This window comes from Glycine soja, chromosome 16, assembly GCF_004193775.1.
Source record: "Glycine soja cultivar W05 chromosome 16, ASM419377v2, whole genome shotgun sequence".
NCBI lineage: Eukaryota > Viridiplantae > Streptophyta > Magnoliopsida > Fabales > Fabaceae > Glycine > Glycine soja.
Window position 1 is genome coordinate 36,840,901 of NC_041017.1, and position 13,455 is coordinate 36,854,355.

Genomic DNA, 13,455 nt, shown 5'->3' on the forward strand with positions numbered 1-13,455 from the left:
GGATCAGTTGGTCACGGTCTGAAATATCTTTATTCTTTGTGACCTATAACTATTACCGTTAAACATACCAAAATGCAAATTTGATGAAAATATTTCCTATGACTTTTAGTTTTCTTACACATCATACTAATAATAATTTTTAATTGATTAATTAACAATACATAGTTATTAAGTTTTATTATAAAAGTCATCAAACTTATTGTTAATAATTAATTATTAGATGATAATGTAGAAAACTTTTATACTATAAATACATATACCACTTTCTCTAAAATTAAGAAATGCATTAGAATATATTACTAGAATTTCTCCTTTCATTAACTTAAATTTAACATAACTCCCACAAAGCATAAAATCCAAGTCACAAAGTAACTGACTTTGACCTTACACATCTCATGTCCCTACTTTCTGCATATAGTTCTACTACTAAGTTTCACCTTTCACGGCTATATGCAAAAGGTGTATTGCTATGTGTGATTAAGTTAAGTGCATAACATTATTACAGCAAAAAACTAAGAACAAAGCCTAGAACCAAACTCATGAGCCATTTCTGAGGGAATAGTTGGTGTGAAGAAGAAGAAGGAGTCTCGCACAGATTATAACCATACCACGTGCCATTGGGGATGGAGGTGTTGAAATCGAAAGTAATAGGCTCTGAGTTGTAGCCATAGATTTTCACACTCTCAGGCTCCCAACCTTCCTCTGCCCCAGATCTATATAGGTACACATAGCAAATTGGAGATGCCATGCACCATCTATCTGAAATGTATCTGAAGAACACTGCTCAAATGTTCTTGAAATTGGATCATCCAGTCTTGGTTCATATACCTGATAAATAATAGTAATATTGAAAACATAAACAAAATAAAGTTTCAAGTTACTCCATAATTAAGCTTCCCTAACCAGTATATGTAGAAAAATACTAGTGTGTTTTCAAGAGCTCAATCATCAACTTGGCTAGCATAAACGACCACTTTTTTTTTAAATAAGCTAAATCAATAAATCGACTCTTCCTAATTCAGATTTCACTTTGAAAAGTGCTCTTTGCATGTGCAATTTACAAACATGGGTTTTTAAGTCATCAAGCTATTTATTAGTGTTTTAGTCAAATCCCCCCAAAACAAAAGTCATATTCAAAATGTATTCAATCACAGAAACATTCCAAAGTGAGTATCATTTCATAAAGATATTTTTTTAAAGGCATTTTCATAAAGATATTAAATAGTTACAAATAAACTATTGATATGATAATCATGAAACTTTGACCACTATAGCTTGCAGTTTAGTCTATTTATTGACCATAGTTCACGAATCCAGTTAGTCAGTTACCACAGGGAACAAATGATGAATATCTCTGATTCACCAAAAAAAAGTTTGATGAATATTTTGAATATTTTATTCCATATCACAATATAAGTTAATCACTATTCATTAAAAATGAGAAGCTTCAAGTACTTTGTTAATATAACACTTAACAAGGTTTTTTTTCCCGCCATTCTAAACACATGTACTTTTGAGCCGTAAGAAGTGACATCAGAAGGTATTTGATTAGTTTACACTTTACAACAGTTGACTATATAAAGAATTTGTTCAGTTTATTTAGAAGAAAAAAAATATATGTATTTTCAATTTAAAATAAAAATAATATGTGATAACCAAGCAAGTAATAATAATAATAATAACAACAATAAACCAAACTTGCCTCCACACACAAAAAAAGAAAAAGGAAAATAGCAGCAAAGGAACATTGTGAAGCTCCTACAAAATACAACTGAATATTCATGACTAAGATTCTCCAGTGGAGCTCAATTTTAATGAGTGATTTGTTTATAACTCTTAGATTCATGGCTAAGATTCTTGACTAAGTTGCAAATTCAGCTTGAGACTTCATATTTTACGCTCAATGTGCAATTTTAATTTTGCTTAGTTCTTTTTAAGGTTATATAACTCAAATTTCTGCCAACATAACTTCCATTCCCAAACTCCATTCATCCAAGACTCCGTAATAGTATCACTCACCCTAGCATCCTTATTTGCTGAAGTTTGAAATAGCCTCCTAAAGTGTTGAGGTGTTTGGCAAGTATACCAAATTGCTCTAAGTAGTAATTCTCGGAAGTCCGAGTATCGTTTCTACAGAGATTTTATTACACTTTATCGAATACTCTTCAATTTGTAAGTAAGAAGTAAATAGTAAAATCAGGAATAGGCACAAGAATAGATTGCTACTACTAGATCAAATAGTTTAGAAAGATAATTAATGGAAATGTCAAGACCGGACAAACTCAATTGGCCTAAAATGCATGTAATTATGATGTTCATTACCAATGCAATTTTATTAGTTCTACCCACATCTATTAGTTTTACTTGCCCGTGATGCCTCACGATGACAAGCCTATTTTAACTACCTATCTTCCAAATGCCTTTGTGAAGATTCAATAATTAAAATGCATTAAGGTTAAAGTCTAGATGTTGCTAAATGCATGGGCATTGGGCCAACGGCGCCAAAAACTTGTTAACTCGTTGGCAAGTGTACCAAATCGTCACAAGTAGTAAAGTTCTCGGAAGTCCGAGTGTCGAATCCACAGGGACTTTGTTTGTACTTAAATTACTGCAAACCCCAAATTAAAAGCAAGAGATAAGAATTTTAAATAAAAGATAAAGAAAGATAGAAGATAAGGTAAAGAAAAAATAAGATATTTAAAAATAAAATTAGAAGATAAAAGAAAATATAAGATATTTAAAGATAAAATTAGAAGATAAAAGAAAAAGATAATAGATAAGATAAGATAAAAGATTGAAAGATCAAAATAGAAGATAAAATATTTAAATTGCAATAAAGATAACTACTTCTACGAAATTCAAATAAATAAAATCTAAATCTACTAAATCTAAATACTTACTCCTAAACCCAACAGTAAAATAAGGAATAACTACTTCTAAGAAAAACCAACCATCAAAATAGGAAATAAAATCTATATATTAAAATTGCTAAAACCTGACAAGTCTAATTAACCTAGATATATGGATTCTGGATTTGTCTGTTATCAATACCAATGAACTAATTCTGTCCCACATCTATTCATCTACTTGCCCCTGATGCCTCATGATGACAAGCCTACCTTAATTACCTATCTTCCAAATGCCCTTTGCGAATACTCAATAACTAAGATGTTTTAAGATTACATTCTAGATGTTTGTTAAAGCAAGAGCATTGAGGCATTAAGTCATGCTAACCCAATGATTTCTTTCTTTAATTGTTCTATTAAGCGTTACCCTCTCCCGAGTGACCTAACCCTTAAAACCGATTCACGCATTCATTCCTTATCCCTAATTAGGCTTTACCCTCTCCCGAGTCACCTAAAGACTAACAGAAAACAAAGTCCGAGATGCAGAATAAGCAAGAAAGAAAAACAGATAAAAGATACTGGAAGAAAAACCCTCTAAAAGATAACCCGATAATTTCCTCCTTTTAGTGTTCTCTTAAGCGTTACCCTCTCCCGAGTGTCCTAACCCTTAAAACAGATTCAAGTATTCATTCCTTACCCCTAATTAGGCTTTACCCTTTTCCGAGTGGACTAAACCCTAACAGAGAGCAAGTTCAGAGATACAGGATGTAAAAAGAAAGAATGGTAAATAAGTAAAGAACCTGGAGGGAATTCCCTTTTTTATTGATAACTCTTGAAATGTTCCATACATCATTGACTTTTTAGGCCTGCCAGGCCCTAGCTAGGGGATTAGCCACTCATGATCATGAGGGCTTTACAATGAGAAGGGGGTGAAAGAAAGGGAGTAAATGAAACTCCTAGGAGAGGGGGTGGTGGTTGTGTCCTGTCCCTTGGACTGACTCTCTATTTATAGCTGCTGAAGTGGGCTTTGGGCCTTCGTAGGCGCACTTAGCGCGTGTACTTCCTGGCCCGCTTAGCCCGTGACGCGCGCTGAGCGTGCGCATTGGGTTGGGCATTCTTCAAATTTTCTTCTTTTCTTCAATTTTTCTGCCTTTTTTGTTTATTACACCTCCAATTTTTATATCTGCACCCAAAAATTCAATTTAATTAATTTTTTAACTTTTAATCACAAATAACTGCTAAATAATTAATTTCAAGCCAATATTTGACTAATTTTCTACTATCAAAATACAATTATTTAGCAGTTATCAGTCATCATTCTATGCCTAGCAATGATAACCCGACGATCCTTTTCTTAATGTGTTCTATTAGGTGTTACCCTTTCCCAAGCGTATAACCCCTAAAACTGGTGCATGCATTAATTCTTAAACCCTTATTAAGAAATAACCTTTCCCGAGCGAATAAAACCCAAAAGAAATTCAAGACATAAATGCAAGATAAAAAGGAAAGAATTAGAACATAAAAACCTGGAATGAATCCTCTTTGCATTGATAACTCTTAAAGTACACCATACATCGTTGGCGTTTTAGTCCTGTCAGGCCCTAGCTAGGGGATTAGCCGCTCATGGCCATTGAGGGCTTTACAATTGGGGGTGAAAGAAAGAATGGGTAATAAAAACAAAGAATGTAAAGAGAAAAGGGAGAGCTCAGGCTTAGAATGCTGAGAGAAGTGCTCTGAGGCAAGGTGTACGTTCTCCCTTAGCTTGGATCTCTATTTATAGGAGCAGAAATGGGCTTTTGACCTTCAAAGGCACGTTTAGCGCGACACCGGGCGCTTAGCGCATTCAGATCGTGCGCTTAGTGCCTGTTGCAGGCTTAGCGTGTGCTTTTGTTGGATCGCGCGCTTAGCGCGTGCCTCGCGCTTAGGGCGCATAATGAATCTGCATCTTCGAGTTTAATGCCTCACTTAGCGCCTGTGTTGCTTTGCATGCTTAGCACGTGTCGCGCGCTAAGCGCGTGTTAGGCTAGACTTGTTTCATATTTCCTTCTTTTTCTTCAATTTCTGTTGTCTTTTTGCTTGTTGTACCTTCAGTTTTCATATCTGCGGCCAAAAATTCAACTTAATTAATTTTCTAACTTTTAATCACAAATAACTGCTAAATAATAATTTTTAAGCCACAATTTGACTAATTTTCTACTATTAATTCATAATTATTTAGCAATTATCATAAAGCAATCTTCAAACTTGTCTCACCTTCCCATTTATCAAACCAAAATGAAGTATTGTTTTCCCATTTCCTATTTTTCTATAAGCTTCTTAAAACCCATGTTAATTACATCCTTTTACCTATTTAGGTATATACCCTACCTTCTTAACTACTTATCCCTATGCACCTTTCAAAAAAAAAAAAAAACTACTTATGCCTATGCAGTACACCTTGTGTAAATTACCCTTAAGGCCAACCTATTTACAATTAATATACATAAATATTGTCAATAATCAACTTGCTATAACATAAAATAATAGGCAGGCCGGTTATTTACTAATCTTTACCGGTTGATGTAAGGATAACATGGAATCACAAATATTTAAGTATTATATATAATAATGCTCACGATCGAGCTAGTTAATTAATTAGGTTTTCAACGTAAAAGGAAAAACAAATTAACTGAAACTCTCTCATCGAGACACCAGAAAAAAAAAAAGGCATCTATAATCAAATCACAAGTCAAATACATGGTTCTGTTTTGTATGTAAAAATAAATCCTAGCAAAAGCACTTCTTGCACTTTCAACGTCCGTGTCCATTGTTCCCACTATAAATACAAGCTCCAAACTCAACTATTGCTCATACACTACCTACTCTTTCTCCTTTTTTTATTACTCCTTCCCATACAAAATGGTTCTCCAAACTTCGTCTCTAGGGTTTATAGTGAGGAGGCACCCACCAGAGCTAGTAGCCCCAGCCAACCCCACTCCCCGTGAAGTTAAGCTATTATCTGACATAGATGACCAAAATGGCCTTCGTTACCAACTTCCACTGGTGCTATTCTTTCCTTACCAGCCTTCAATGGAAGGGAAAGACCCTGTTGAAGTCATTAGAGAAGCACTATCCAAAACACTTGTGTTTTACTATCCCTTCGCGGGAAGGCTTAGGGAGGGTCCTGATGGCAAACTAATGGTGGATTGTAATGGAGAAGGTGCCATGTTCATTGAGGCTGATGCAGATGTGACAATTGAGCAGTTTGGTAATAATTTTATGCCTCCATTCCCTTGCTTTGATGAGCTCCTCTACAATGTTCCTGGTTCAGATGGAATGATTGACACCCCACTGCTGCTTATACAGGTTATCTTAGACATGCATTTTATACATTGAAATATGTTTTCATTTCATATCATTAATAGAATATATACATGCTTGAGAGATTTTTTTTAAAAAAAATTATTACTATTTTTTAGAGAAAAAAACCCTCAAAAGGGTTTAAATTAATTTTAATTTGAAACAAGAAGAAGTAATGAACAGGAAAATCATAAAATTATGCCAAACTCATTTGCTAAATTTGCAAATGAATCATGGATCAAATTCCTCAAATTCATATTTTAGGTGCAAATGTATATATTTCTCACGAAACTATGGTCACAATACTAGTTTATATACTAAAAATTTTACAAAAAAAGTTGCCTAATAACTAATCACTATAATTTTTAAAAAATTAATAAGTATTAACATTAAGTTAACATTGTCTTTCACTAACAAAATATAATTTATTAATGCAAATAATATGAATTTATATTAAGTTTTTTAATTTGATAGTGTAATACTTTTAAATTGTTGTCCAATTAAAAAATATTTTAAATGTGGTTTTCAAAATATTATTTTACAAGAATAAATAATGTTATCATCACAATAAAATATTATAATTAATTTACAATATAAAACATTTATATTAATTATATTATATAGTATACCATTAATTACATTTTCATTTATATAGAACACTGTCATATGTAGATATTATTAATAAATTAAATGTTAGTATAATAATTATTGTTAATAGTTTAAAATATATGCATTAATAGATTAATTTTTCTTAAACAAGAATTATATTAAATTAAAGAAATATTAATGTTCAATAATTTTTGTCAACTAATAAATAATATTTTTTTTACTTAATCCTAATTAAAGAAAGAATATAAACAACGACTAATAGCAAAAAGTAATAAACTATTTTAAATTCTCTTTTTGTTATCATAATATTATTATATTAATGTGTCGAATCTTTAACACAACCCTTCCCCCGAAAAATTGAACACTATTTTTTTAAAACACCTAATTTCTTTATCTATTTTTTTTCTCATGATACGACTTGTCAATTTGCCAAAAAGTCTCATAGGATAATTTTTTTTTTCTTATAAAATATATTTTTAATCTCTTATCAAATAGTTTATGATCATCAAGTGACTAAACATATGAGAAATTACAAATATAATTTATAAAATAAAATACATGTGTCTATATGTTATACTTCTTAACGATGATGTGAAAAATAATTAACTTATCAACTTCACTATTATATAATTAGTTAACTTGATATTTGACAATATAAGTTAAAATTGTTAATAGAGAAAAAATTTAAACATCAAAATTTCTTAATAAATTGTTTAGAGAGTATAAGTAAAATTTGTAAAACGTTTAAAATTATAATTAACCTTTTTTTTTATTTCCTTTTATCTTTTTCGAAAGTCTGTAAAGAAAACAAGTAAAGCGAATTTTCTAAGGACTTTCATAGAGCACTCTCAACTATCATTGTCAAAAAAATCATCAAATACTACCTTATAAAAGAAATAGTAAATAAAGCAATCAAAGTGTGTTAAACACTCACTTTTTTAGATTCCGATACAAATGCTTTATATATATATATATATATATAGTGTGTGATAACAATTAAATATGAGTTATTTTGATAATAAAAATATATTGAAAATATATTTAAAAATATTTATTTAGCAGTTATCTTTTGCTTAAATGATATGAATTGATAATTTTTTTATCTATGACTTAAAGATAATTATTTAACAGTTATTTTTTTACTTAAATGATAAGAATTGATAATTATTTAGAAATTATCTAAGTGAAAGTTTTTCTAAGGATGCATACCCTCTTATAACCCTAATTTTCTGAAATCTCAGAAAAATAATGATTTCTTGTTTAGCAAGGCCTCATTACAAGTCAGGAAAAGTCTTTATTGGTCCACCAAATATAAGTAAGAATAACTTTAATTGAGATGAAGTGTAAAATTTGAAATTCTTAATTACAGGTCGTATAAATTTCAAACACTCACCTCATACACTCGTGCACAGAGAGAAACACTAACCTTGTGAGGAAAGTAAGGCAAGCCAACTTGATTGATTTCCGATACTAACCAATTTCATTCTGATGTTATTTATGTTTTCATTGTGAGATTATGACAAATGCAGAAAGGACCAGTTGAAAGAATCAAAGGAAGTGCAGCCATTGGAAGTGTTGCTCTTATTTTGATTTGCTTGGAGCAAACAAAGTTTTAATTTGGAAGATTTTGATAACGGCTAAATATGAGCTATTTTGGTAATAAAAATATATTAAAAATATCTTTAAAAATATTTATTTAGCAATTATTTTTGACTTAAATGATATGAATTGATAATTTTCTTATCTATGGCTTAAAGATAATTATTTAGTAATTATTTTTGGCTTAAATGATAGGAATTGATAACTTTCTTATCTCTAGCTTAAAGATATTTCTTTATCAGTTATTTTTTTATCTATACAGATATGAAAAGATTAAAAGATCTAATAGATATAAAAAAGATAAACAAGAAAGATTTTTTGCATCAAGCCCAAGTCCACTTCGACCGCTATAAATAGAGAGTCAAGCCAAGAAGAAAACACAGAACCCACACACACTCGGTCTATCCCTTAGGGAAAACCCTTTTATTAGCTATTTCCATGAGTGGTTAAACCCCTGATTAGGGTCTAGGAGGCCTAAAAGCTATGATGTACTCACTATTTATCAATGTAATACAATGTGTTTTCTATTTTATTATCTTTTTTGCTTTTATCTTGTATTATTCATCTCTTTATATTCTTTTAGGGATTAGATGCTCGAAAGAGGGTAACGTCTAATAAGATTTAAAGAGAATATGCATACATCAGTTCTAGGGGTTAGATCCTCGGAAAAGGGTAACTTCTAATAGAACAAGAATAAAATATATCATAATAAAATCATTGCTAGACATAGAGTGATTGCATTATGTCCATGCATGAAAGCAAACATCTAGAAGTAGAACTTCATACATTTTATTTATTGAGTCTTTGCAAATGCATTTGAGAGATAGATAGGTAAAATAGGCTTGTTATCGTGAGGGGCAAGTAAATTGATAGATGTGGGTAGAACAAATCTGATTAATTTGATAAAAAAAATCATAAATTCATACATCTTAGACAGACAAGACAAGCTGGGTCCCAACATTATCATATTTTATCTTTTCTTCATATCTTTATCCTAATCTTTTACTTCTGTTATCTATTACTTTTCTTATCTTATCTTATCTTTATCTTTATCATCTTTTAATTTAAATCTTTTATCTCCTATTATCTTCATCTTTTATTTAAAATTTCTTATCTCTTGCTTATAAATTGGATTTGCTTTAATCTAAATATAAACAAAGTCTATGTAGATTTTACACTCTGACTCCCGAATACTTTACTATTTATGACTAAACTGGTATACTTACCAATAAGTTAACAATAGGTAACACGTCTCAAGTGTGGTGGTTTCATCTTTGCACTCCGAATGAATCATACTATATGTGATGGAAGTGGAATTTGCCAATTTCTGAAGGCGTTATCAGAGATGGCACACGGTGCACCAAAGCCTTCTATTCTCCCTGGCTGGCACAGGGAGATTCTATGTGCTAGAGAACCACCAAGAATCACATGCATCCATCAAGAATACCAACAACTACCACCTGATTCAAGAAGCATCTTCATATCCCATCAACGTTCCTTCTTCTATTTTTCATCTTTTAATGTTATATAGTTATACAATATTTTCATTGTTCATTGAAAAATATTAAAAAAAATAACAACACAAATGCAATTTTATTGCATAGTTATAAAATAGAATCATGTTAATTTCTAAGGCACGGACGGATTTACGTAGGTGAGTTTGCAATGATGCGGTGGTGGCTTGACCGTTTTAGAGGGTAGTGTGCGCGCGTAGGGGAAGCATACAGCATCTGGCAACTGCTTAAATGTATAAAAGGACAAAAAATGAGTGAAAATTATTTTAGGAACTCAATGCAAATTCCTAACTTTTAAGCAAACGAAAAAAACAACCTTAAGTCTTTTTAGTAACAAAAAAGATCATTGGTACGTAAAAATTATTCTCTGTTTAGATGCAATATATACGAAATACTTATTTTAATCTTTGAAAAGTTTGCTTATGTTTTTTTTTTTGACACATTCAATGTTTTTAGTGTTTTTTATTTTAAAAAAAATAACCCAGTAGGAAGATCATTTTCAACAAGAATTTTTATTCAAATAGCACAAACTTTACATAATTGGATATTTGGTTATCTTTTATTTTGTTATTAAACATAAATAGGAAATAACCAAGGAAATCTGTGTATAGGCGTAGGAAGGTTTTTACGCTTTCATTTTGTATATGGGTTCTTGGTACCTCTACCATTAATCAATATATTTCTTATCTTTTTTGCCGATAAAAAAAAACACTAGGTAATTATGTCCCAGCATAAGGGAGCTTCAACTGAATTCTTCAAAAAAGATGTGGGAGAAAGGTGTTCCTAGGATAGTACATTTTTTTCTCTAGAAGTTAGATTTAGATAGAATACCCTCTTTTCTAAATTTAGCACAAAGAAAAATAATGAAGTGTGTGTAAAGTACCAAACATTTGTCTTTATATAGAATTTGGCAAGTAATTTTGTGTTGGTAATACACAATGATGCACAATTAAATTTCTTACGGTTCACACAATGTGGTTTGCAAAAGAAAACAAGCTACTTTTCAATGTGGTCTGACTAATCTGGTAGGATCAGAATTCTCCGATTTTCTCAGCAAGTAGGAGAGACATTGACTAAATAATTGAATCAATAAATACTTTTTTCTGACAGTGGAAATTAGTAATAGTGGTGTTTATTATCCTCTTTAGTTGGATGTTAAATCCCAAGACATGCTCTGATATCATATGGGAAATAAAATCAGTCTTTAGTTCATGTGGTGGGTGGCAGAAGATGTAGGTGGCCCGAAATTGGTAACAGGCTAGGTTTTGGTTTGATAAGTATGTGTGTTACGACCTGCTGGAATGGGGATGGGGTGTTCAAATTTTTCTAATGACTAGACCCTTATAGATTTGCAAAGATGTTTTACAATTGAACGCGCGGGGACAATTATCATCACGTTAATTTTGGGCACAAGGATATTATAGTTTAATTGGGATATACGTTAACGTGTTGGTGGAGTCGAAAATCAAGTTCCACTACTTTTAGGCTTGTCTATATGCCATGTTTGTTATGGCACTGCAATTGTGGGGTACAAGAAAGAGAAATTAAGAGAAAAGAAAAGGCATTGCTATAAGATAGCATCTCTGGTACAAACATGACCTTTGTCTCAACTCTCGATCAACTTCTCTACATTGAAAACCAAAATGCATGAAACACCCAGCACTGTTTCCAATTTTTGCAATTTTCTGCTCCACCCTTGCCAACCACACTATATATTTCGCATTATCCAGAGTTTGACTCAATCTCGATATATAAACATGCTCAATAATTTTCCGAGAGATTAGATCTTTTTAGTTTGGAGGAAAATAGAGAAATCTTCAAAAGAATCAGAAAACAAGCAAAGAATAGAAAGAAGATTGAGAGAGAAAAACAGAACTAAAGAGGAGGGAGTTACATATGCTCAGCATCAAGCCTCACCTTAATTCAATATTACTCTCTAGGAAGCTTCAATCTACTAACTGGTAAACTTTTCTCAACCCTCCATTCTAAAAATATATGTTGTGCTTTGTTGTCATTCTTCTCATTACAGAATATAATGCACAGTAATAGTAACTTATACTCTATTTTGAACTCCTGAATCTCTAGATGCAGATACATGAAAGAATAAATATGAGTATAATGAAGACAAAATAATAACACATTAATGAATAAACATGAAAACCACAAACCACAAAAACAAAAAAAAACAAAAACAAAATCACTGCCACCTTGGTCTTCACCTAAGACCCAATTGAAGCCCATAAGCCAAAACATCAACAACCATCATCTTCACCTTCCCACATCTTCCCTTTTTCACACATATCTGTATACCATTTGAGGTGCCATCTTCACTAACGTGAAGCTCCCCCTTGCTCTAGCTGCTCTTCAATGTTATTCACTATCTTCCTCTTTGAATTAGAATTGCACCTCTCCCCACTCTACGCGTCTTTTCTTCTCAGTACATTACACCAAAATTCATTTTTACCGGCCATTAATATAACCTTTACCAGCCATACAAATGACCGATAAGTTGTAATCGCTATTCGCTAATGTATCCAAAGTCGGTAAAACTATTACCGACATTTATATTGAACGCTGATAAAACCCATTTCATGGCCAGGAAAATTAAACTTTTTCCTATTTATAGTGACAATCTTAATGGCCACAAGATGATTTTTAAATTGCTCATTTACTAACTTTTATATACGACCATTAATATGTACGTCTTGGCTTAATATGTGATGGGCTTACGAAGTAGATGGATCATACTTTGTCACCGTGTGCATACATCTTCGTTACTTTTTATTTGATTAATAGCATGTTTTAGTAAACCATTAGCATATGTGTCATAAGATAACTCTCATTGGCCGAGCATGAGTGTAGGTTTATTTTATCGTCTTTGATGGATAATTGATGCCAAGAGGTGCAGACTGTGGAGCGTGTATCTCGTTCAAAGCTGGCACTGTGTTTCAATATTAATTTACTTAATTTGTAATGCAAAAGATATCATAATGTTTGTGTGTATGAAATTAGAAATTTTGAAGTTATTGTGCAGTTACACTGCTCGAAGTCGAAGGACCCACCGTGTTGTCCAAATTGCGTTAGCCAGTGTATAAATGTTTTTGGTCAAGGTGTATGGTTAAAAAATGCCAAAAAGGAAGTGATACTGTGCTATTGGAGGAAAAGAATCTGGGGTCTACTTTTTCACAGTGTGGCCAACGTTTTTTAAACCAGCATCTAGCACATTTTGGCTAACGGTATTGTTAATTTTTTTTTTCTTCCCCGGAGAATATCCCATAATTACTGATAATGGGAGACATAATTACTTTGGACATGGATGGAAGCACAATAGTCACAATCAATCAACAAATTCAATCCATGGAAAACTTTCTAGAGCTTAGCTTGGACGATTGAGTTGCATAGCTGACATTGCACGAATATAAGGATAGGTGCACCCGTGTGCCTCACAACCTCGCCACGAGTAGTATACCTAGTATTTCTTTCTTTTTTTATACCAAAAGTATCCCTTAACCCATAGGTGGAGACTAATAATTCTGTTTTTCATGGAT

The 13,455-nt window shown here is 31.9% G+C and overlaps 1 protein-coding gene across 1 annotated transcript; it reads left to right on the forward strand.

The window, feature by feature from the left end:
* Window positions 1–5,744: 5,744 nt before the first annotated feature.
* Window positions 5,745–12,991, forward strand: LOC114390039 (13-hydroxylupanine O-tigloyltransferase-like). Its single transcript, XM_028350724.1, has 3 exons — window positions 5,745–6,191; window positions 9,637–9,886; window positions 12,942–12,991. Exons 1-3 carry the CDS (start codon window positions 5,745–5,747, stop codon window positions 12,989–12,991), a joined length of 747 nt encoding a protein of 248 aa, XP_028206525.1.
* The last annotated feature ends 464 nt before the right edge of the window (window positions 12,992–13,455 follow it).